Raw genomic sequence first — 25,621 nt, 5'->3', positions numbered from 1 at the left:
TTTCTCTATTTTAGTTTCTTTTCATACTTTCCACCTCTCTATTTCTATTTTACATTTTTCTCTGCCCCCCTTCTTCCTTCTCACTCTGTGTATCTGTCAAGGTTACTGAGAGAGAGAGAGAGAGAGAGAGAGAGATTGTAAAGAGAGAGGAATAACAAACAGAATCATAAATGCGAGACAGCCCCCATGAGTCTGCTGCTTGTAGAGACATTAAATTTGAGGTTTGTATAATCAGACCTCCTCCAGCCTTCCTCTGACAGCCTCTGCAACCCAAAGAGAAAAGCTTGAGGAAAGTAATGCTGAATTTGTCTGTTAACTGGTGGACTCACTTGTAGCTACATGTGATTAGGACATCTATTCATCACATGAAGGCTTATTGGTTTAGAGAATATCAAGCTGATCACACACACAGACAGGCTTCATTTGTTTCCTAAATGTCTCTGACACTGAGAATAGATTTTCCATCGTATGTGGCCTTTGTTTTTCTTTTTTTTTTCGTTGTGTTTAGTAAGTGTACTGGATTTTATTTCAATAATTTTTGACAGAGCAACAATTTTTGTGATTTCATGGTTGAGTGCTGCAGAATATGTGCTGCCGTTTGCTTTATCAATGGTGAATAATTGGGTCAAGTGTGACCTTTGTTGTTCATTTTGAAAACTGTCGTCGTTTATAACTTTAGTTTGTCATTTTCTGGAAGTGGTTGATGCCTACGCCTGCTTTGCTTAGCCCTTTTATTGCACTCATTTCTCTGCAGACAACCGATCTCAGCTCGTGTGTTATTTCAGCGATTCAATCCAAAAACCAGATATTTCTGGGAGCATGGTAGATGAAGTGGAATGTGTTCATTTCGAACGATCCTTCCTTTGAAGTCGTTCCCTTTTGGTCTATTTTTGCTCAGACCAACTGCTCACAGATACCTCAAGGGAGAGACGGTATCATTAGTGACTGGATTTGAGTCCACGCCAAAATAATAGAAGCATACACTACACTTACCAATGTTTTATTTTTAGAGCACTATTAAGTCGTCGTGTCATTTGTGAGTTTCTTTTCTTCAAGTATGATATATATGTTTGTATTTTAGTGTTTCTTAACTGATGAAGCACCTTCAAGCAGATTTTATGTTATTAGACGATATGGGAATGTTCTGAAACGCTAAGAAGAAACTGAAATCAACCCACCTCAAGCACTATTTCTCATAGCTGCCTAACTTTCAAGCAGTACCCGTTGTATTAAAAGACTTTATACCATAGACATTTCTCTTTAAAGCTGCCTCTCTTGTTGTGTTCTTTTGATTAAGCTCACAGTCTAGTTTTAGTGTTTCAAAATCAAAACGTTAATATGTCCTCTATAGAGGCACTCTGTTGTCTGCTGTAGTATTTCACACTTTATCATTCAAAGACAGATCACTTCAGTTGTACGTGGGATGTTTATGCCTGTGTGATATGTGGCTTCTTTTATAGGCAATCAATATAAAATATATATACACAACCAGCAAAGTCAAAAGACCTTTCCATTTCCATTGAAATCATCTAGTCATCCCTCTACTTATATGTACTCTAAACAGTATATATAAATAGAACAATACATCGTCTGCATATACACTAAATCCCGGTCATTTTCTTGATGACTTTATAGTCCTTCCCATGTCTTTGTCCGAGATTGTGACGCTGCCCCTTCTTGACCTGTCAAACACAGACACCTCCTCAGCGTCAGAAGACGAGGGCTCGCTGCGCCGGCAGGGACGTCTGGCCACCTCCACGCCCTACCAGGGCCATGGCCACCCGGCCGTTGAGCACTGGTTTAACCGTGTCATCCAGGGTTCGTCCACCTCATCCTCCGCGTCATCCACCTCATCCCACCCGGGAGGGAGATCTGTCACCACCACCACCAACACCACTGCCCACGCAGCCCTCAACGCCAACGCCGCAGCTACCGCATTGGCGGACCTTATGGCACACACCCAGCTAGGTCAGTGACACACATGCAGTCTCTCATTTCATCACATCTCAGTAAGCAAATCTATATGATCCATATCCCTTTTTCATAGACACTCTCATCCAGTTAGTTTAGAGGGGAATATGTTTTGCTCAATGCTTATTAAACATTTTTGCACCCCAAAGCTAATCTGGGAAGTGTGAAAAGTATGTAGGTTGGTTTTCAGCTAAAGTTGGACATGGTGAACTAGAATAAGGTAAACAAGTTGGATGCTTGAAATGATTCCCTGCATATAACATTCCCTGTATTCTGTTGCGCTGGGGCAAAAAAATCTCATGAGTTTCATTGGGGTAACCCTGATGGAAAAATGAATTCACATACAGTATTATTGTATATTTGACAGGCCTGTAGGACTGTCCTGTATGTTTTTGAATTGCTTCATCTATCTGTAGAAGTGAATCATAGCCCTGCACTGTTTTAAATGTGCAGACATCAGCAGAAGCTTTGTGTGTTCTACTGTCAGCCAATCATGTCGAAAGGGTGACATTTGAATCCGTGTTGTGTTGCTCAAACTGATTTCTACGACTGTCACATCGATCGCAGACAGTCAGCATGTCTCACACATCTGCTACAGCCGATGCCTTATCTCCCTCAACAACACAAAAGCGCTTGATGAAACAAGACAAAGGGAACAAGCGACAGAGTTTGAATAAACATCTCTTTAATTAGCTGTCTCAGTCATCTTGAAGTCATTCAGTCATGTGAAAGGGTTCACAGCCACTTCCACGTCAAAACTCCCCGTTCCACGTTGCCACTGAGTGTCAAAAGCTAGTTAATGAGATTCAGCGGATTTATCTCCATCCATCCCTCCACAGCAGCACAGTGAGACAGTGTCTTGCTCGTATATCTGTGTCTCCCCTCATGTGTGTCTGTATGTGTTGCTGGCAGAACGATATCCTATTAGGATGGAGCTGTCTGATTTCTGACCAGCTTGTCTCCCCTCAAGGTTGCTGTCATAAAGTAGCGACAGTTACTGGCTCTGAATGGAGCTGTAAATATATCTCCCATATTATCCTGTGGCTTGGCCTCTCAATCTTTGATTCCGCCTGTCATTCACTTCAGCAGTAGACAAGGACGGGAAGGTAATCACACACGAGCAACATTTTATGCTTATATAGACTGTAATAACAAACATCAACAAAGAATCACATGTTTTGCCGTTAACCTAATATGTTAATAATAGCTTATGAGGGGAACATTGGCACTCAGGTTTTTCTGCAGTTTCCTATAACAAACATTTTCAGTGCTGGAAAAAAAGACAAACAGAACAGGGAACAAACCCCCTCAGACATAGCATGACATAGACTTCCATGCGATGACTGAACATAAGGATTGGTATTCTTAATTAAGTGGCCAGTGGGTGTAGCGCCCTCACACTTTTATGTTGCAGTTTTCTATAAAAAAAACAATTTACAGCTAAATATATAAATTAAACTATCATGGTTACCATAAATGATTATTACAACTGTATCTCCCTTTAAATATGACCTGGTGTTTCGGCCTGCTGCTTTGGTTCAAAGGTTTGTGAGACTTGATCCCAAGGCGTCCTTTTTAGAGTTCAAAAAGGCTTTTACAACGTTCTTACACCGGCCTGTTATTCGTATTATACAGGCATTGTGTTCTATGGCTTACTCAATGAAATTATTCTGTATCTGAGGAGACATTAAGGTAATGGAAAATTAGGTAAAAGGTAAAATTCTTGTTAAAATATACTCTTGTCCAGGTAAAAACTCATCGTGTAGGTGTCAAAAAAAGCCTTCAGATCAGTTGTTTCTCAAGATTTTCATTTATTAAAAATGGCAACAAGAAAAGGCCTGGCAATTGACCTTGTAACCCCCACCGACACCCCACTCATCACAGATAACCACTCAGCACCCCCTGATGTGACGGGGCTGTCGGAGCGCTCCTCACTTCATGCTGAGCGGCCCCAGGTAGCCTCAGTGCGAGGCGTTTCCCGTGGCCACAACCACCACACCAGCGTCATGGAGACTGCAGATGGTGAGTTTCCTGCTCAATCTCTCACACACAAACACACACACACATCAACCCAGTCACCTCCCTTTCCCTTCCTCCCCTGCTGTCCGTCCCTCTGTCTTCTTCTTAGTTAGTCTGCCTCATACTGGCAAAAGCTGCTGACTGACCCAACTGTGTTGCCATGGTAACAAAACTGCACCTCTCCAAACCACCCCCAAGATAAGATGTGTCTATCTTAATGCTTAAAATGTCATTGACACTAATGAAAATTACCTATAATGATAAAAAAAAGGAATGTTGCTCCTTTTTGAGTAAAAAAAAAACAGGAACAAATTTTTACAGGTGATTCTTGTGCTAGTTTCTTTTCATGTTGTTTGTGAATCAGTGCATAAAGTGAACAGCCCCCAAACATCGTTCATCATTCAAATGGCACTGTCTATTTTGCAGCCAGTATCGGGAATTAAATGCCGTGCAATGTAGCAATGGATAACCTGTGAGATCAGATGTAAAGTAAGGAGTCATTGCAGTGTATATAATCTCAATTTAGCTGTTTATGTTTCTAAAGGTCATCATTACAGATGATCTAATCTCAGGAAATACTCAAAAGGGTCGAAAGAGTTGGTGATACAGTGTTTATACAACGAGGTGGTTTTCTTGAATTGCTATACATGACAATTGGGTCAACCATTCTGTGAAGCAGCGCCCGTGTGTTCCTGTCACCGCTCCATCTTCATTCATTTAACATCAGAGCTGATATGCTGCTTTGAATTAGTGTCCAATACGTTAATAAGCTAGCAGCGTGAAACTAGAACACAGCTTCACCACAGCTTTACCCCTCCTGTCATCCACCCTTTGTCATGAAGATGGTGTTAATTGTCTGCTTATCAATACTACACCAGCCCACCTGGCTGACACACAAAGAGGAAATGGATGTGTTACATCTATGGATATTTCTTTGGAAAAACAAAATATGTATATATTATTATTTTTATGTGTTGTTTTCTTGGTGACACTCCTGATGAAATTTTTACCATGTGACAAATTTAAAAAATGACTAAAATAACAAAAACAGCACAAAACTCCGAGAATTGTTGTCACGGTACGACAACAACAACAACAACAACAGTGTGTTCTTACACCTTTTCTCTCATATGTCTAGCTGCTGGTAGACTTATCTATCACACGTTCATACAAAGTTAGCAGTGCTCTTACATTGACATGTGTCTCTCCTCTAGGCTGTGAGGGGAGAGGTGATGGATCCCTCAATTTAATGGATGGTATTTATAACTGTTCCTCACACTCTGTGCCCGTCTGCTACATGTGCACTGCACTCTGTTGCGTGTACATTTGTGCTTGTGTGTGTTTCTGCCTTTGCTTAAAAAAAGAAAGAAGCAAAGCTACAGTGAATTTAGTCATTATATTTATGTGTTTGTGTTTGTATATCAGAGTGTGTTGCTGAGGCTATAGCATCTGTACTAACTCAAAGCAATGTGAACGCTCTCTCCAGTATGGTTGTGTGGAGCAGTCTGTAAAAAGCTCTTGGCTGTGAAAAGTGTAACTTTTGGTTTTGGGTTGTGAATTATAAGCATGTTGACACTCTAGTTTCTGTCCTCACACTGAGACACCAAGACTTGTCAGTTTATGTCTCATCAATTCTGTGACACAAACTTGTATTAAACAGTAGAGAAAGACAAATGCATAAAATTGGATTGGGATTGTGGCCTGTAGCCACACCGTGTGTTCAGCTGTCAAGCACTGTGGTCATTGTAATAAAAATCTCTTAGTTTGGAATAAATATCACGCAACATGGTAACTTGGGTTATATCGCCAATACTGATGCTGTATGTGTTGTTTTCTTGACTAAGCACATACTGTGGTGCATAATGGGCAAATCTTATTAAAGATTAAAACCAACAATATAGACTTCTACTAATAAGTTATATGTAAACCCAAATATAGCCTGATAAAGCATACCTCCATCATTGTTGAAATATGATTAAAGGGAGTGCCTGTTTAGCTCAGTTGGTAGAGCAGGTGCCTCGTGCAGATTCCCCATGCACCAGTGGGCACTGGTCACTGTTTAGACTCCCAATCCTTATGCTGTTTGGTGGATAATACCTTCACCTCTACCCCCCAATTTCCCTCTCAAGCTGTCCTAAGAAAGGCAAAAGCCCCAAAAAATCTCTGATTTTTTTAAACATAACAATGAGCCACTCTTCTGTTTTGGGTCAAATGAAACAAACTTGGGTATTGTGTTCAACTTTAGAGTTAATCCAAAATGTACTGTCCTCCTGGTGCTTTCTTTTGTCGAACAAATTGAGTTTAAGGCCTGTAAACGTAGACTTTGCCGATATGTTAAAAAAAACCCATATATAAGTGGGTAACACATTGTTGGTTTTTGTCATTTGATAGGGTTTCTCAAGAGAAAAGAAAAACCAAATAAGGCGATGAAGCATTTTTCTTTATGTCCACCTTGGTTGTTGTCTTCTGTAAGTTTGTTGGTTAATTCATATTTTAACAACACACAACACTACGACGACCTACATTTTGAAAATCCTAAAAATGTAAGATACAGTCATCATCACAGGCAGTCTGTGATGTAACCGTTCAGTGCGTTGGGTTCAAGGCCCTCAGATGTTGTCCTGTGTGTCTGGGGCTTTCTAATTGGCCCATCAGGTGCAGCGCTGACCCCCACATGTCTACTCCCAGTACATCTGTCCCTACAAGAGGAGGCAGAGTCTGTCTGAGCCAGGCTTATTATAGTAAGATAGATCAGGCGAGCTGTGTGCAGCTGTGGCCTTCGTCTCCTGTGGCTGTCTGGAATGTCTGACGCAGACCACCTCTCCCAAACTAAGCAGATTTCATATGGAGGAAAACATGTCCGGTGATGATTATAGTTTACACGGACCCATGTCTGAAAGCTAACTGGACATTTCATTCTTTCATCCTTAGTCAGTTGTTTGGCTGTCTTTTTCTCATTCTCTCCGCTTTACAAAGGTCCAAATCTCTGTGATTGTGACGGACTCATTAATATATATTTTGACTTGTCTTGACGTGGCAAGAGTTGATCTTAGACTCCATAGTTGTAAATTCTGTAGATCCTGTTTGAAGCAGAGACCTTCTCAGACATCCCTTGAATCACTTTATGCAGAGAGGACCTCTTTGTTGCCTGGCAGCAGGCTAAAAGGTTTCTTATTTCCTGGTTTATTGCACCTGTGTGGTATTCAAAAGACAGTTTCTTGATGGAAAGACTGTAACCCTTTGACCTGCGGGTGACTGGAGAGGACCTTGAGGTCTACTGTTTGTCATGTCCAGCTATGATGTGAGTGTCAGCTGGTTGTACTCTGTCTCAGTAAAGCTAGACATTGACCTTTCCTCATTTCTTATCTCCTTCTCCTCATCCATCCCCTTCTTTTTACGTTATAAACCTCAAAATCAAAACTTTATGCATTTGTCTTTCTCTACTGTATGCACCCCCAAACTCTGCCTTCACATCTCTTTCAACTCACATATTCTCCCTTTGCCATGACTGTTTTTCTCCATATTCTTGCCTTGCCATGTTTATTTCCCCGTGCCGTCTTCTTTTCATCCCCTCCGATCTCATTGTGTAGGTGTTCCAGTCAACAGCCGCGTCTCCTCCAAAATCCAGCAGCTGCTCAACACTCTCAAGAGACCCAAGCGACCGCCGTTGCGAGAATTCTTCGTCGACGACTTTGAGGAGCTTTTGGGAGGTAAGCTAGCCTGGAGGGAATGATAATTCCTCTTTTAAATCAATAAATCATGAAAAAAAGCATCCCTCATTCTGTGGCATGATCAGAATACTGATCGTTGACTCCGGCAGTAAAGGATCAAATCTTTTGAGTGTGACAGCCACATCCGCTTTGAGATTTTTTCTTCTTTTTTTTTTTTTGCAGTTGCCTGTGGATTTATTTGCATATTCTTGTTGCAACTGAGATAAAAATGTCACACACTTACCACACCTGACAAATAAACAGTCGAGGAACTCTTTTAGATCAGCGGTTGTTATTTTGTCTCTTGGTGGAGCAGAGACCACCAGGTGTGCTAGGGAAGCGGTTTCGGAAATACTGGGTACAGAAACACGCTCTGACACTCGCACACAGTGGACCAGCCCTATGTAACCACCCCCCCCCCCCCCCCCCATTCCTACCAGTCCACTGCGGGTTTTGGGTGGGTGCTCTGCCAGGCTGAATAAACACTGTGAAAATGAGCAAGCTGCAGGAATAGTTATGCATGAGCAGGTCATTGTAAAGCTGTCCTGATTTTGGCACATAATCTGTGACATGGCAAGCCTCAGTGTGAGCAGAAAAACACACACAGCTGAAAATGACAGCAGGTTGGAATGGATTGGATCTTTATTTGGCGGGTCATCTGCCAGTTCAGGTAAACAGTTCTGAATTCCACTTAGCCAGAGAGTTCAGGAGAGTGTGATGGGAAAATAGTGATGGACAGATGAAAGATGAAAGTCAGATCAAAATAGGCTGCTTGGAGGAAGTTCAAGGGTGAAGAAAAAAACATGGACTTTTTAGCAGGTGCAGTTCCCAGTTTCCAGTTCAGTTTCTGGAGTTATTGTCTAAACTCACTCCTTATAAGCACTTAAGAACCTTTGTTTTGTATTATCACACACATCTCTTTTTTATCACTTTATTTCCCTGCCTTACTTAAAGAAAGCTGTATGATTTAAAACATAAAATTGCAATTCACTGAAAATAAAACATTTACACTTGGACATAGTTTGTTTTGTTGCTCAACATACAACCATAAAAACTGATATCCTTTTCCTTGTTCGTGCATCTAGTCCAGCATCCAGATCCCAACCAGCCAAAGCCAGAAGGCCAGCAAATGAGTGCCCTAGAAGGAGAGCCTCTCGGGGTGGTAAACAAGTGGCCCCCCTCCTTACCAGCAGCCTTACAACGGTGGGGCACCACTCAGCCCAAGAGCCCATGTCTGACAGGACTGGACAATTCTGGAAAGCCTGTCTACACACTCACCTACGGTATGGTTCAACCAAGTCCATACATTACTCACAATGACTTAAAACACTATCTTCTCTTGTCTTCTTTTGACAAATAATGGACTATGGTTTTTATTTGACTCTCTTATTATCACCTCAGGTAAACTATGGACACGCAGTCAGAAACTGGCCTACACTCTCCTGAACAAGCTGAGCACCAGGAATGAGCCTTTGCTCATGCCTGGAGACAGAGTAAGTCATGAGATGAAACTAGAGAGGTCAGATGTTACATTTCTTGATGCATTATCAGCTGGAACGTCTTAAAGGATATTCAGCTCGTGCAAGAGTAGACAAAGCTTCATTGTCTCAAACACCTTTACTAAGTGAACACCTTTTTACCTGTGATTGGAAGTAGATGTTTACTTACTCACTATTCTTTCTGCACAACCATTATTGTGCCCTTACCCAGAACCATATATGTTAACTATGACATATCCTGTGTGATACACCTGCAGGTTGCACTTGTTTTCCCCAACAATGACCCGGTGATGTTCATGGTGGCGTTCTACGGCTGTCTCCTGGCAGAGCTGGTACCTGTGCCTATTGAAGTGCCACTGACACGAAAGGTAAAGGCAAAAACAATCTCCTGGGAATTTTCCACTGGGAGGATTTAAAGGGATAAGTCCACATGTACATTAACAAGCATCATACAACCCTGAGCATGTAACTTCATGCAGTTATCCATTGCAGAAACACGTCAAAAATCGGTTTATATCCTAGACAGACGTGAGTTTTCTGGTTGCATCTTATGCAATGTGAATAACTCTGTACCTTGAGACACCCACAAACCCTCAAACACACACACACACACACACACGGACACACACACAAGAGACTCCTGTCTCTTGGAAGGCTATTGTGGACCAATAGTGACCCCTGCTGGACATTTTATGCATAAATTACTGGAGATGAGACAACATGTGCACAGTTTTTTCAATGTTGGTTTATTTATGATCTATTCCAGTCCCAGAATAAATCACTGTGTGTTATAAAGTATTTTGGTTTCTAACACATTCATTGGCTCAAACTGAACCAAGTTCATCCACATTAGTTACACAGACAGTGTATTAATCCCTGTTCTTGATTGTCTCTCATGAGCACGCTGTGTGCAGATGCTGTGCTGTAACAAATGAGATTTGAGCGAGGTGAAATGATCTGTAACTCCAGTCAAAATATTAGATCCCAGGCCAGCTGTTGTCATTCTGCCAACACTCTCTTTTCCTCCAACTCCCCCCCCACCCCCTTTCTTTGTCTTTCTTTCTTTAATCCCACTAAATATTTATTTCTCTTCAGTATGTTTTGATCAGCACGAGTCTAGTTTTAAATGTATCTGCACAGCCAATCACATATGAGTGAGTGTTTGTCAGAGCATAGGCTTTGATGCTCAGCAGTGGGGTTTTTAATAATGATTGGCCCTCACTCTGCTTTCGCACCTGCTGCTACTTTTATGTATGATGATCTGAGGATTCTCCTTCTTCTTCTGTCATCGCCCTTCTTTCTCTCCCCACTACAATTCCTGCTTTTATCTTCTGGACTTTCTTTTGTCTTTTTTTTTTTTTTAATAGTTGGTTGTTTGGCAGGTACAGTTTTCCAAAGTTTACACATTTTTCATCCTCTTTTGTCTCTCAGGATGCAGGAAGTCAACAGATTGGCTTTCTGTTGGGCAGCTGTGGTGTCACGTTGGCGCTGACCACTGACGCTTGTCAGAAAGGCTTGCCTAAAGCACAAACAGGGGAGGTAGCAACTTTCAAAGGTACAGCCTGTTTTGTATTTTGAATTGACTGTCTTTGTGTATAATTTGATTACGACTGAACCGACTTTGTGTCTCTACTCTGCAGGCTGGCCACGGTTGCTGTGGTTTGTGACAGATGGAAAACATGTCGTGAAGCCTCCAAAAGACTGGTATCCTCCAATACGGGAAGCCAGTAATGACATTGCCTACATAGAGGTGAGTGTGAACTCTTTGATGTTGCCAAAAACAATGAGAAGTTTATGACATTTTCATTCATGTTTGGAATGGAATATTTCATAATTTTAAGCTACTAATTCTTACTATGCTTTTTTAATGTCTGTACATTATTATTTTGGAGTGTAATTGTTCAAATGTTTCTCTCTGTTGTTGTTTTTTACTTGCAGTATAAAACCAGCAAGGAAGGAAGCACCATGGGGATCACAGTGTCTCATTCAGCCATGCTGGATCACTGTCATGCTCTCACACAGGCCTGTGGCTACACTGAAGGTGAGGAGGATGCTCTGTTGTTTACTCGTACTTTATTCAGCTCTGTGTTTCCTCCATCTTTTTATTATTTTCCAACATAAGAGAAGCAAAGATTTCTGCTGAAGAGAAAAAGAAGAAATGGAGTCTGGAGGAGCACTAAAGCAAGCTTTAATAAAATCAAAAATGTATGTAATGGATATTTTTTCTTATTGATTCTGCAGAGCAGATTGTGCAGAGCAGATTCATTATTTTTTGTAATAATGCACAAGGCAGAACTTCCCCATACCGATGCTCTCATTCCCAGAGTGTAATTACAGTCAAGAATGATAAATGCAGCTGCTCAGCTGGTTGTGTTTCTCTGCGTCAGACCTGGGTCAGGTCTACTTAAAAGAAAAAATATGGCACCTCCTCTACTCCACTGTCCCAGTTTCTTACTCTAAATAAAACCTTACTGGCAGCCCCACCAGGCTCTCCAGGTCTTTATCTAAAACAGAGTTTCAATCAGTCTGATTCTGAATAGGATTTGCTCATTACAAGGCTTGTATTGTGTTGGAAATAATGGGATGATATGTGATTTTTCTTGTGAAGAATGTCAGAATTAATGGCTCAAAGCCTTACAGAAACCCTGATTTTTGCATAATCTCTTGTTTGATTTGCAGCTGAGACCATAACCAACGTCTTGGACTTCAAAAGAGAAGCAGGTTTATGGCATGGTGTTCTCACTGTGAGTGGACTTTAAACATTTTTCAAGCTAAAACATCGAATATTGAAGAGTTCTATGCTCAGTTTGCCGATAAAATGTCAGATTTTTCTGGCCAACGTGTTTCCTCTGAGGACCCTATCTGTATTTAAACATTCAGACTAATGAAGTCCTTGTGGGCAGAAACCTCTTATGATAACTCAAGAGTTTGAAACCTGTAAAAATATGCATTTCCCCCCTACTTATTCAAACTCAGCTAGTGTTAAACATGTCACAGAGTTTACTCACTGCACATATATGACCTGCTGTAGCATGTATTAAATTCCTTAAATGACACAGCAGTAGAGCTAACGTGCTTTAAACAAACTCTTAGCTACAGGTGATTGAATCTTGTCATGCCTCGCAGCTTGTTCACAGTGGCTTTAACACTCAATGACACGACTTTTTGGTGTTTCTCTGACGCTTGTCTCTGCTCATGGCAGAGCGTTATGAATCGGATGCACGTGATCAGCATTCCTTACTCCCTGATGAAAGTCAACCCCCTGTCTTGGATACAGAAGGTTCACACATACAAAGGTTGGTCGTCCTTGACTTTCTTTCTATCATTAATCTGCTTGCTTCATCTCATTCCTGTTATAAGAGATTAAGAGAAGGATCATGCAACGTGATGTTATCTACATTTTGTACTGAACCAGTTTTTGTTGCAACTTAGTATCGATAATTATGTAACTCACAAAGTAGCACACATACCGAACAGTTTGCTTGATGGTGGAATGATAAATAACCCAACATTGTGCAATTATATTTTATTGTCAGTAACTGTGCCAGAACCCTGGAGAGACTCTGCTTCTTTTAAGAGCTTTGATTTTTGCAGCAGATTTGACAAGGCTTGATGGATTAAAGCAATAGTTTGTTTGACTCATTGATTTCTAGTTCCTCTGTATTAGCCCTGAGCAGGTCGAGGACAGCTGGCTTGCTGCATTGAATCAAACTCATGTCCTCCGTCTCAGATCTGAGCGGTGATCTGAGTCACCTGTTGGCAGCTGAGTCAAACCATGCTGCTCTTTGCTGTCAGATTTGGGGATCTGTGATTGACTGTCAGACTAGATGACAGGTGTTGATTGAATGAATCTATTGTGAGCATGTCTCTTTGTCTTTGTGTCCCCCACACAGCGCGGGTTGCTGTGGTGAAGTCGAGGGACATGCATTGGTCCCTGCTGGCCCAGAGAGACCAGAGAGACATCAGCCTGAGCTCCCTGCGCATGCTCATCGTAGCCGACGGAGCAAACCCATGTGAGTCCACCAGCAGATTCCTGTTTAATAAAATTCTTTAACACACAACCTGAGGCCCGTGGGGATACCCATTGATTTGTTTTGTTTGTGTTTGCTTGTATATCTGTTTGGCTGGCTTTGTTTGTCGGCGATATGAGACTCTGTGTGTTTGTGTATTAACACAGGGTCAATATCCTCCTGCGACGCCTTCCTCAACGTGTTTCAGGCACGTGGGCTGCGACCTGAGGTGATCTGCCCATGTGCCAGCTCCTCAGAAGCCATGACTGTCGCCATCCGCAGGTGAGCAGATGTAACTGACCCTTTATTAGATCAAAACACACATGGTTTGCAACATGAGCGGGATCCTGCAGGTGGAGGAGTTATATTTGTGATTCAGTAACACAGAGATGATGTAGAGCTTTATGGTTATCACAAAGCTTGGTATGGAAAAAAGGATTAGGAAAACTTAGTGACACAAACAATGTTTCAAAAGGCAAACTGGTTCTGTTTTTAAAAATTTGATTTAGATCATCATTGTTTAAAGTCTGAATTCTCACAGATTCACATGAACTTCACATGAGGATGTATATGTCTGCTGTAAAAACTGATCCTTTTACATTTTGTGTTTTATTGTGTTCTGGTGTTCAGTGATAATAAGTGTAACCGTAAAATGTCTTCAGGCCTCCAGAAATGGGAGTTCCTCCTCCTGGGAAGGCGGTGCTCTCTATGGGAGGGCTGAGCCACAGTGTGATACGTGTGGACACGGAGGAGAAACTCTCTGTCCTGACAGTGCAGGATGTGGGACAAGTCATGCCTGGAGGTACAGTACGCTTCCACTTTTTTTAACATTTTCCTGTTTTTTAGTTTTCACTCGAAACTGCCGTGGGTTTCCAGAGAATTGATTTGCTCACATCAAATTTTGAGGGATGTTCCTGAAAAGATCCTCAAATGTTTTCACTTACTCATTGAACTTTTGGCACTTTTCATGGGAGTAAAGCAAATGTTGTTATCCCAACAGAAACACATAAAGCAACTTAGACATCTACTTTAAATAATATTGTAAAACTCCTTCGTTCCATGTTCACTGTGTGTCTCTAGCTTTGGTGTGTGTGGTGCGGGTGGAGGGGACTCCTTATATCTGTCAGACAGACGAGGTTGGAGAGATCTGTGTGAGTTCAGGTAGCACAGGCGTAGCTTACTACGGCCTCCCGGGTATGACCAAGAATGTCTTTGAGGTGAGTGTCTCATTTACTCATTTTTGTTTTTGTACTTTATTTATTAATATGTGTTTTTAAGTGTGTGTGTGTCTTGTTGCAGACTATCCCAGTATTATCCTCTGGACTTCCTATCAGTGACAGACCGTTTACAAGGACTTCACTGCTTGGCTTTGTAGGACCGGTAAGTTCCAAGCTTTTAAAGTGATGTTTTCTAACCTTCCTTTTCTGTGAAATCTGTCTGACATTATTAAGATAGTTGTAGATATATGAATTTTCATTGACCTTTCTAGTTGTCATATGCTGTAGTACACATGTGACTGAAATGGCATTTATTTGTCATAAAACATCAATTTGTGTTATGCAGTACCGTAAATTGTTTGTATTTTCAACCTGCCCCCCTCCCATGTAAAGGGTTAGTTCACTCAAATCACAAAAAATAGCATTTGGCTTGTATTAAGCCAAGCAGAAATATTCTGGTTTTCTGGTTTTTGTAGTAAATAGAGAAATTGACTTTCATTGAAGCAGCGAGCAATTCAAGTATTCAAACACTCTGAGATGATTTCTCCTGTGCTTTTCTGTAGTTGAATAAAAACTGTTCACAGGGAGGTCTGTTTATTTAAAATCAACCCAAACCCAATTTTAGAAAAACAACTGTCACTCACACTTTAAATCTGTGAAGGACAGAATTATTATGTATACAGCTAGCCAGAAAAGTGTCACAAGCTAATAAATCCAGGGACAGATGATGACGAAGATGATGAAGAAAAGCCAAAAGTGAAGATTTTTCTTCCTGAGCTGAAAGCAGATTTTCTCTGAGGATCTTAGAGCTCAAGGATCTAAGAATGACTAAGCCAGCCAACAGTTAAACACTATGAGGTCTTCATTTTTAACACGCAGAGTTACTTCATGTCTCAGCTGTATGAATGCACACTAAACTTTTAGATCAAGTGAATACAAAGATCTGCCCACTGAACAGTTTGTGCATTGTGTTTTCCAACAGGACAGCCTTGTGTTTGTTGTGGGGAAGATGGACGGGCTGATGGTGGTCAGTGGGCGGAGGCACAATGCTGATGACGTGGTTGCCACGGCACTGGCAGTGGAGCCAATGAAGTTTGTGTACAGGGGGAGGTAAAATTTAATTTCTTATTTTATCTATTATCCTTCACTTGTGTGATGTTTTCTAACTCTTCTGACTTAGGACTCAAGCAACTTGTTTGTAGCAAACAAGAGTTTGATACATTGAGGTTATTTCAGCTTTAACAATACTTTTTAAAATCTTTTGTGTTCCAGGATAGCTGTGTTTTCTGTGTCTGTGCTGCATGACGAGAGGATCGTTGTTGTGGCCGAGCAGAGACCGGACGCCTCAGAGGAGGACAGCTTCCAGTGGATGAGCCGCGTCCTTCAGGTGCTCACTGTGCTCTGTCTTTGTCACATCTTACCATTTTATAAAAAAAAAAAAAAAACATCTAATTGGTTACTAATTCTTACACATAACACAAAGGTCAGGCTTGTTTTGATGTTTTCAATTGTGACAGTTCTCTTTAAATGTTTTCTGTCCTGTCTGTTTGCAGGCTATAGACAGCATCCACCAGGTGGGAGTGTACTGCCTGGCTCTGGTGCCTGCCAACACGCTTCCGAAGGCTCCCCTGGGTGGCATCCATATATCTGAGACCAAACAGCGCTTCTTGGAGGGAGCCTTGCACCCCTGCAATGTCCTCATGTGCCCTCACACCTGTGTCACCAACCTGCCCAAGCCAAGACAGAAACAGCCAGGTACACATGCAAATATCCCCCACAGGGATCAGACAGTTAGAGCATTAAGACACATTTAAGTATATTATTTATTTTTACAATTTCTGTTTAATCTTCTATTGATTTGAATGTTAACTTTGAATGTTATTTTGCGGGACAGAGGTCAGTCCTGCTTCTATGATAGTGGGAAACCTGGTGGCAGGGAAGAGGATAGCACAGGCCTGTGGGAGAGATGTGGCACAGCTGGAGGACAATGAACAGGTATGTATAGTAGAAAAGCGTCCTCATTTTACCCACTTATCACCTCCACATATCCACAGACACATGAAGGATCCGTACATGAGGCGGTGGAACTGGAACTACAGACACCTTATGGAAAATACAATGTTCTGACTCCCCTCTGTGACAAATTAGAGTTGCATGTTGTGTTATTTTGATTGTACCTGTTTTACACCCATTATTCTTTTCAGTCATGCATAATCTAAATCCAATCGCATCCATCACTCCGGCAGTTCTAACACCCACCCTGTGCCACCATGTTCCTCCTTGTTTGTGTATTGATTTATCATTGTCTCCGTTTTGGTTTGCTGTGTTACTCTCATTTCTCTGTAGTGAAACTTGTGTTTCTCACTCTGCTTTAGTTCCTGTATATACAAGATGTGCTGCAATGGAGAGCTCAGGCCACTCCAGATCATCCTCTGTTCCTTGTTCTCAATGCTAAGGTATAGATTTTTACTCTGGCAATGAATAATATAAATGAAGGAATACCTACAAAGTATTTGATTGCAACATTACTTACAAAGAGCTAATAAAGCAGGAGAAAGCTGTTTCTATCGAGATCTGTACATGGAGATTCATATTAAGGAGTTTTAAGTCTTGCTATTGTCCTTGATCGTCTAAAACATAGCCATCTAGTTGAATGTAAGTTGTATACATACCTTTTGCTCCTCAGGGCACGGTGGCGAGCACTGCATCCTGCCTGCAGCTGCACAAGCGTGCGGAACGAGTGGCTGCAGCACTGATGGGACGCCTCAACACTGGAGACCATGTAGCACTTGTCTACCCACCAGGTAAGACATGATACCGCCACTGTACTAGTATTACAGTTAGTATCAATGCTTTATCCTGACTTCCCCTGCCCTCAGATTTGACGTTTTTCTGTCTTTCATGTGCAGGAATTGACCTGATTGCAACCTTCTATGGCTGCCTGTATGCTGGATGCGTGCCTGTCACTGTAAGACCTCCACACCCCCAGAATCTGGCAACCACCCTGCCCACTGTCAAGATGATCGTAGAGGTAACAGAGTCAGCTGAACAGCATCAAAGTGCTAGCTTAAGCGCTCTCTTATCACTGTTATCACACTTATCAAATCCAGTGAATGTGTCTTTCTTGCAAACATCAGATAAGGTGAAGAATTAAAAGTAACATATATGTAGTAATACTGTGATGTGGGTGTGTTACAGGTCAGTAAGTCGGTGTGTATCCTGACCACTCAAGCAATAATGAAGCTGCTTAAGTCCAAAGAGGCAGCTGCTGCTGTGGATATCAAGAGCTGGCCCATGGTGCTGGACACAGGTCAGTTTTATACACAAAGTCAACATCTGTTGCCACCAAAGAGCAGCTTTTTTAAGATCTTCTTCTCCTCTACCTCTGTTCATCTTCCAGATGATCTACCTAGGAAGAAAAGCCCCCAGATGTACAAGCCCCCGACCCCAGAGATGTTAGCTTACCTGGACTTCAGTGTGTCCACAACAGGCATCTTAGCAGGGGTCAAAGTATGTTGGATGTTACAAATATTTTCAACAAGATGTTTTCTGTAACTACATCTTAACAAAAATAAAACAGAATCTGGTAAATGAAATGTTTTATGATTTGAGCCTCTGTCTGTCTTATAATCGCCTCTAGATGTCTCACGCTGCCACCAGTGCCTTGTGTCGCTCCATCAAACTGCAGTGTGAGCTGTACCCATCCAGGCAGATCGCAATCTGTCTGGACCCTTACTGCGGCCTGGGCTTCGCTCTCTGGTGCCTGTGCAGGTAATGAAAGTAAAATCTTTGATAAAAGCATCGGAGCCTGGGATGGAACATTGATAATATGCATTGCTTTACACTGTCTTCAGTCTGAGCCCCTCTGTTTGCATGTCTGTTTCTGGTTTCAGTGTGTACTCGGGCCACCAGTCGATCCTGGTTCCCCCTCTGGAGCTGGAGAGCAATGCATCTCTGTGGCTCGGGGCAGTCAGTCAGTACAAAGTGCGAGTCACCTTCTGCTCATATTCGGTCATGGAGATGTGCACCAAGGGCCTGGGCTCACAGACCGAAGCACTGCGGGTCAGTTTGTCACTTTGGGTTCACTCATCAAATTGAACCTTAGATATTTTTTTTACAATAATTATAGCATGTTTCAAACAATTTGAACTTACATGTCTTTGAAGTTTTTATTTGCCTCTTCCTTTCCCCTTCTCCAGTTGCGAAATGTGAACCTGTCCTGCGTGCGTACGTGCATGGTGGTAGCCGAGGAGAGGCCCCGCATTGCACTCACTCAGTCTTTCTCAAAGATCTTCAAGGACTTGGGGCTTTCACCACGCGCCGTCAGCACCACCTTCGGCTGCAGGGTGAATGTGGCAATATGTTTGCAGGTAAGAAGCTGCGGGTGGAGGGCCGCGAGTTGGGAGGTGGATGAAGGGAGTCCATTGCAGAGTCCAATCTTACAAATCAAATAAACACCACTGAAAAACACAGGATTGGAACCACTTTAATACCGCTTGGTATTTGGTATATCGTTTATTTAGAGGCTCAATGTCTACAAAAAGTGCACAAGAATGAAGAAGGCCACATTGGAGACAACATAATGTATGTGTGGTACTAAATGGAAAAAAACATAATCAAGAGGCCTGGCTGATTTTGAAGTTAAGAAACTGTCAACTAGGGCTTTCACCCTTGCAAATAAACTACTGAAAAACCCCTGATATTTCCAGGAGGAGCCATATGTGTGAACGCAAACAAACACATTTTTCGCTCGATCCTAGTCATTTTTCCACAGCAAGTCCGGGTGGGCTGATGTGAGAACGCAGCAGGATATTCTCCGTAAAATTCATCTCGACCAATGGGAGGGTGGAGTGAGGTTTATATCCTGTGACTGCTGCACGGTGCATAGAGTGTATGCACGCAACCACTATGATCTCCATGAACTTAAAAATTAAAGGGCTACATTAGGTCGTTTTTTTCGTCACCCCTTACCTCAGTAGACCCGATTGAAATGTAAATCTTTTTCCCTCGACCCCAGATTGGTTGGTTACTAATACAAAAAAATATTTTTGCTCTTAAGGTTCTGAAAAAAAAAATCCACCCATGAATTCTCTGTGTGTCTGTTTTTAATTTTAAATTTTCTCCTGGGTCCCCTATGTTTTCTATTTTATTTCTTCTTCCCTGGTGACTGTTTATGTGTGAGTGTGTGCGTGTGTGCATGTGTGACGGTCAGTGTATTTAAATATACATATATATCTTTATTTATCTGTCCTGCCCTGTCCCGTCAGCCCAACAGGTTAGGGAAACTGGCTGAGCAGGTAAATGTAGGAGAAGAGTTTTTCTTTGCTCACTGGGCTGCTGCTGGATCTGTGTGTGTGTGTGTGTGTGTGTGTGTGTGTGTGTGTGTGTGTGTGTGTGTGTGTGTGTGTGTGTGTGTGTGTGTGTGTGTGTGTGTGTGTGTGTGTGTGTGTGTGTGTGTGTGTGTGTGTGTGTGTGTGTGTGTGTGTGTGTGTGTGTGTGTGTGTCGTGCGTGCGTGTACATGTTTATCTGTGTGTCTTATGTGTGTGTTTTTGTTATTTTTGCATGATTTTTGGACTTGGTTAACCACAATTCACTGATTCTGTTTTCTTTTTCTCTGATGGGCTTTTCTTTAGCTGCTATTTATATTAGTGCAGTCTGGCTCCCAACCATTGCTTTGTGGCTTTAAGAAATATGTTATACTACTATATAACATGAGCTAGAATCATGCACTCTGCCATGATTTATTTCAGCCGATTTATATTTTGTATTTATTTATTTACACATATTTTGAAGAGAGCATTGTGAAACCCTGTGGTCTTCATTTAAAAATCTGACACTTTAAACTCAAATTATTGTTTAAATATTTTTCTCTTTTTATAAGTGAAAAGTTACAGTTTTACCTGGAGATTCAGGATGTTTTTTGAAAATCACAATTGTATCTCATTTACATCGACTGTGTATAAAGATGGACAAGTCTCGCCTTACAGACGGTGTCCACGCTTGGCTGGAAGAGTCGTATTAATGATGCCCCCCCCCCCCCTCCCGATAGACAAAACACATTTAACTTACCGATAAAACCATATAGATCCTTGAGGTGGCACAGTTAGCAGAAGAACAGGTTCTTGTGTTGGGTTTAGGCTAAAACTCAAAGTTACAGAAAGTTCATTGACTCTTGTCTTCTTACATTTCCTCTCGCGGTTCCTCATTTATTCTGCTGATCCGGTGCACACATCGCTGCAGGAGACGCATTTGTCAACCAAGCTGTCAGTCAAGGTGTTGTACCTCTTTTTATAGCATTTAATACATAATTTAAGCTTAAATTCTCAGAATAATGACTGACATGACAATCGAAAAACAAACACATCACATGGTGAAATACATATCTGGAATACTGGAGCCCTGCAGTGTGCGAGCATTCTTTGTCTTTGTTTTATAAATCAGTATGATACAAACTAACACAAATGACAGAAACCATGTTGGAGAAAAACGTATTTGATGTGTGTACCTTGATTTTTTTAGTTTGAATCCATATCCAATCTGTTCACATGGAGGGGGCGGAGCATGCACTACAGGATGACCTATACTGCAGCCAGCCAGTAGAGGGAGTGCCAAATATTTTGGCTTCACTTTTGGGAAATTGTCATGTCCATCTTTTTAAACAGTCCTTTAGAAGATTTGTACACTTTAAAATGAAACGACTTTCTGAACAGAAAACACAGTAATGCGTCTGTGGTTGTAATTGATGAAGCAGTACATTAATGAAACATTTTTCTATATTAGTGACACGTTAAACGAGTCCACTGGCTTTGTTCTTTTGCCAAAGACTGAACTCTGATGCCGAAACCTCAGCTTAATAAAGCAGTCCACTCGCTCTGTGTTTGGCTTTGACCTCACAGACGACAAACCTGACTCACTGCTGTCTTATTACCCTGGCTACAGCCTGTCAGAGGAGTGTTGATAAACATAAAGTGTTGTGACTAGTCTTACAGCAGTTATGATGCCAAATCCAAAAGCCAAAAAAAACAACCATATCTGACAACAAGAATCAGAGCTTGAGAAATGTTCCGGTCATAATTCAGGTGTATGACAGATCTATGGTCTTTACATAAAATCAACTGACACTCATTAACTATTTTTAGGGGATAATTTATATAAGCTCATTTATCATTTCTTGTAGTCCACAACTTTTTCATATAAGCATTATAGCATATACCTCTGCAGGTACTCATAGTTTCTTTGGTCCTAACTACTGTAGCCTTGCTTGTTGGCTTCTGGCTGCCCCCCCCCCCCCCTGCTTTGTCTCATAAGCAGCTTCCACCTCCCCCCAACAAACAGCCTTAACATCAGTGTTTTAACAGTCACATTATGGACTCATGTTCCTCTGCTTGTTTTTTTTTAAAGGGCACAGCTGGACCGGACCCCACCACTGTTTATGTGGACATGAGAGCTCTACGACATGACAGGTAGGGGGCGCCACACCCTTATCTTCAAGATACCTTGAAGCTAAAAAGAATATGTAGTTACACAGTCTGGTTTCTGTAATACTAGTCATTTTTTTACAAAAAAAATGTTGTGATTTTATTTTTTGTTATGATTATTTAGGTTTTGTGATTCAACAGGATTCAAATCTTTAAATCTTGAATTAAAGATTAGTCACACTGTGAAAAACTGGAATGAAAATGCAGAAATGAGGTTGCACATTTCTCCTTTTATTTGCTCATCCTGCAGGGTTCGTCTGGTAGAGAGAGGGTCGCCACACAGCTTGCCTCTGATGGAGTCTGGGAAGGTAAAGCCTCATGTCAACATGCACTTGAAAGCTGTGATGTTATGCTGCAAACATTTTCACTGTTCTAAGGCTGGCACGGTTATTTGAGCTGTTGCTGTCTTCTGTTGTAGATCCTTCCGGGAGTGAAGGTGATCATTGCAAACACAGAAACTAAAGGACCCTTGGGAGACTCACATCTGGGAGAGGTAATGCCAGCTGAGTTTTTGCAGACTTTTTTCACCGTCACCTGTCCCACCCTACCAGAAATCAGTGTGTTTACATGAACTTAAGTTGTTAAATTCAACTTTCTGCAGCAAAAGGGTCACTCAAAATTCTTCATCTGGGCCGTTTTCACATTCAGATTTAAAGAGGAGCTGTGCTCTCACTACACAGCCTGTCATTGTACACTGTTGAACTTGTTAAATTTCAGTATAAGAGTCAGGGAGAAATCTGATACCTGACCTGCTGAATGAATGCCAGTCCATCTAAACATTCTGCACATAGCAGATTCCTGAGATTCATAAGTTTTTTTAATCTAAAACAAGAGAAAGACAGTCATGTATGACTAACCATTAATCACTCACTTATACCCTTTGTCCTGTGTGTTATAGATCTGGGTGAGCAGTCCTCACAATGCCACAGGCTACTACACAGTTTATGGTGAGGAGGCACTGCATGCAGACCACTTCAACACCAAGCTCAGCTTCGGTGACACCCAGAGTGTCTGGGCGAGGACAGGGTACCTGGGCTTCCTGCGGCGCACTGAACTGACTGATGCAAGTGGAGGTGAGAATCATCAGAGCTTGCTGTGATTTATAGTCGGGGCATTAGGTTATGTTCTCTCCACAGCAAAACTGTACTTTTATCAGATACAAAGTGTGTGACTGTGTGTAATGTGTGTTTCCCAGAGCGCCATGATGCCCTCTATGTGGTGGGCTCTCTCGATGAGACTCTGGAGCTGAGGGGGATGAGGTATCATCCTATTGACATCGAAACCTCTGTGATCCGTTCACACAAGAGCATAGCTGAATGGTGAGGAGTTTACACTGATTATTGATCACTTCTTTAATTCTATTAATCATGACATCAAAACATTTATTTGACCATTTTGTGTTCTTTTGTCTGCCCCCCGTCTCTGTTTTTTTTGTTTGTCTCCTTCCCTTCATACATCCTTCACCTCTTCCTCCTCCTTTCAGTGCGGTGTTCACTTGGACAAACCTCCTTGTGGTGGTCGTGGAACTGGAGGGATCAGAGCAGGAGGCCCTGGACCTGGTTGCCCTAGTGACCAACGTTGTGCTGGAGGAGCACTACCTCATCGTAGGTGTAGTGGTGGTGGTGGACCCCGGCGTCATCCCCATCAACTCCCGAGGGGAGAAGCAACGTATGCACCTCAGAGATGGATTCCTGGCCGACCAGCTGGACCCCATATATGTGGCTTACAACATGTGAGGGTCCTGCTGCAGGAGTCTTTTTTTCCCCCCCTACATGTGGCTTATCGCGCAACCAAGAGGCAGCAAGACGGAGGCTTGTAGTCGCAAGCATGGCATTAGTGAAAGAAAGAAATGCTGCCCTCTTATATCTTGAAAGATGCAAAACTTCACCACAGAATGGAGAGAAATACCAAGAGATCAACAAAACCTCATGTCAGATTCTGCCAGTGATTTGTCGACTCTACAAAAAAAACGTTTAAAGGGCGTTTTGGCTCTTTTGAGTTCTGTATGTATGACAGAGCCTCATAGCAGTACAGCAGGAGGTTAAGTTTTAATACTACACTGTGCCATTAACAGACTTTACTTTGTCAGAATCCAGCATATTGTTTGAGTTTTCCATACACATGTGCCATAGAACTGGACTGATGCCAGTACACTAAACCTGGTTCAAACATGCTCTACCTTGTTTCATGTTCACAGAGCCTCCTGTGCCATTAGTGGAACACTTTTTACAGAATCTCTTCCGCGTACAATTCCATCACAACTGTGGCATCTTCTCTACAGATTAAAGCTGCCTCCTATAGTAACCCTGATTTTTAATGTTCAGGCAGTTCAGATCATGTCACGACGTTAACAATGAAGCACACAGCAGGGCTGATGGAGGAGGGGCAGTTAGGGTTATCTGTTTCTCATTTTTCAGCTGTAGTGCTTTAGTTTGTAGTGTCAGTAACGAGGATGCAAAGAAAATAATGTGGTTTGACTTAAATTTGTTTCTTTTCTAAATGTGTAGGTTAGTTTTTGTTTTACCTGAACGAAATGCAATATGTGTGACGTGAAAGATGTTGCTAGGAGCGACAGTAAGTGCCGATCATTCAAAGTCATGACATGGGGAGTTGCTTACTATAAGCAACGAACCAAATTCTATGAATTAAGCCTTAAGTGTTTTTTCAGATACCTGTTCCTATCTCTGCGCCTGTGTTACTTAATTTTGTGAAGTTTTATCAGCTGTTGGATAGGGCAGGAATATGCAGAGTGAGGCAATTGGTGGTGAATCCTGCTCTTATTGCACCCAAAGTCTTGATTGAAGATGAACATACTTGATCCTAACATCCAGCCATTACAAACACACACTTATTTTTTATTTATGTCTGTCCCTTGTTCATTAGTGTTCCATAGCAAAAGACTTGAAGAACTTGTAGCTGGTATGATCTAAACGCAGAACATCATCTTCATTTTGAGTGCCATGAGGTTGAATGAGAGCTGAAAATTGTTTAGCTGCATGTGTTGTATAAGGCAAGATTGTAATATGCTCATAACACTTTAACCTTCCCCTTTATCTCATTGACTTTGTAAAAGATTCACTTCACTGTGAGTTGCTTCTTTTTGTATGTGCACACCCCTTCAGAAACAGGCTGCGGCCTGCTGTAAGTATGTACAGGTTTTTGTGTAAATTATTAACAGATGGAGGAGTTTTAAGGATTGCAAAGACTGAATCTGGTATATATCTGAACGTCTCCCTCACAAGCAAGAAATGATTTGAATTCTACTCGTGTGAACATTGGGAAGAGACGTGGAAAGTCTTGTAAACATTTTTATAGAAAGTACGACGGGAACTGACCACATGCAGAGATGAGACGAAGCACACTCCAAACACAAGGAGAGTTTGGCTCTGGAGAAGGTGGAGATGTCCCATCCTCCAGAGCAAACTTTTATGTTAACACACAGAAAGATACATTTGTCTGATATACGGTTAGTTGTCATTATTTTCATAACATGATTTCTTAATGAATAAAAAAGTGCTTTTAACTTGAGATGTTTGTCTTCACTGGCATCAAAGTGTCATGTCTATTTAGAGTTGATCAAAAGATGATTTCAGCTTAAACCCAGGTGTGTGTGTTTTTTTTTTTTTTTTTTTAATTCTCTTCAGCTGTTCAAGCAGAAGCTGGGCCGGGATAAAAATGTCATTAATAGCATAGACTATCATCTAACATTGCCCTGA

At 41.7% G+C, this 25,621-nt stretch overlaps 1 protein-coding gene across 6 annotated transcripts in view; it reads left to right on the top strand.

Moving 5' to 3' along the window:
• Positions 1-25,433, top strand: part of dip2a (disco-interacting protein 2 homolog A) — a 76,717-nt gene extending 51,284 nt beyond the window's left edge. For 2 of the 6 annotated variants that reach the window (XM_029280644.2, XM_065961821.1), the window contains exons 5-40: positions 1,696-1,968; positions 3,856-3,993; positions 5,205-5,246; positions 7,581-7,700; positions 8,786-8,983; positions 9,102-9,193; positions 9,457-9,567; positions 10,631-10,754; positions 10,840-10,949; positions 11,138-11,240; positions 11,879-11,943; positions 12,402-12,495; positions 13,093-13,212; positions 13,377-13,491; positions 13,872-14,011; positions 14,290-14,426; positions 14,509-14,589; positions 15,409-15,536; positions 15,699-15,813; positions 15,980-16,181; positions 16,321-16,421; positions 16,802-16,882; positions 17,113-17,230; positions 17,336-17,457; positions 17,625-17,736; positions 17,827-17,936; positions 18,067-18,197; positions 18,320-18,488; positions 18,626-18,796; positions 19,694-19,723; positions 21,829-21,890; positions 22,156-22,213; positions 22,324-22,398; positions 22,804-22,978; positions 23,101-23,224; positions 23,389-25,433. In XM_029280644.2, the coding sequence (XP_029136477.1) occupies positions 1,696-1,968; positions 3,856-3,993; positions 5,205-5,246; positions 7,581-7,700; positions 8,786-8,983; positions 9,102-9,193; positions 9,457-9,567; positions 10,631-10,754; positions 10,840-10,949; positions 11,138-11,240; positions 11,879-11,943; positions 12,402-12,495; positions 13,093-13,212; positions 13,377-13,491; positions 13,872-14,011; positions 14,290-14,426; positions 14,509-14,589; positions 15,409-15,536; positions 15,699-15,813; positions 15,980-16,181; positions 16,321-16,421; positions 16,802-16,882; positions 17,113-17,230; positions 17,336-17,457; positions 17,625-17,736; positions 17,827-17,936; positions 18,067-18,197; positions 18,320-18,488; positions 18,626-18,796; positions 19,694-19,723; positions 21,829-21,890; positions 22,156-22,213; positions 22,324-22,398; positions 22,804-22,978; positions 23,101-23,224; positions 23,389-23,641 (4,400 nt within the window). In that variant the 3' untranslated portion in view covers positions 23,642-25,433. The remainder of the gene's footprint in view (positions 1-1,695; positions 1,969-3,855; positions 3,994-5,204; positions 5,247-7,580; positions 7,701-8,785; positions 8,984-9,101; positions 9,194-9,456; positions 9,568-10,630; positions 10,755-10,839; positions 10,950-11,137; positions 11,241-11,878; positions 11,944-12,401; positions 12,496-13,092; positions 13,213-13,376; positions 13,492-13,871; positions 14,012-14,289; positions 14,427-14,508; positions 14,590-15,408; positions 15,537-15,698; positions 15,814-15,979; positions 16,182-16,320; positions 16,422-16,801; positions 16,883-17,112; positions 17,231-17,335; positions 17,458-17,624; positions 17,737-17,826; positions 17,937-18,066; positions 18,198-18,319; positions 18,489-18,625; positions 18,797-19,693; positions 19,724-21,828; positions 21,891-22,155; positions 22,214-22,323; positions 22,399-22,803; positions 22,979-23,100; positions 23,225-23,388) is intronic. The other 4 variants (XM_020651150.3, XM_029280645.2, XM_020651152.3 and 1 more) reach the window with 4 other exon arrangements.
• The last annotated feature ends 188 nt before the right edge of the window (positions 25,434-25,621 follow it).

Source organism: Labrus bergylta, chromosome 13 (genome assembly GCF_963930695.1).
Source record: "Labrus bergylta chromosome 13, fLabBer1.1, whole genome shotgun sequence".
Classification (NCBI taxonomy): Eukaryota; Metazoa; Chordata; class Actinopteri; order Labriformes; family Labridae; genus Labrus; species Labrus bergylta.
Note: the sequence above shows the minus strand (reverse complement) of the source record. Positions and strands in the feature narration are given on the sequence as shown.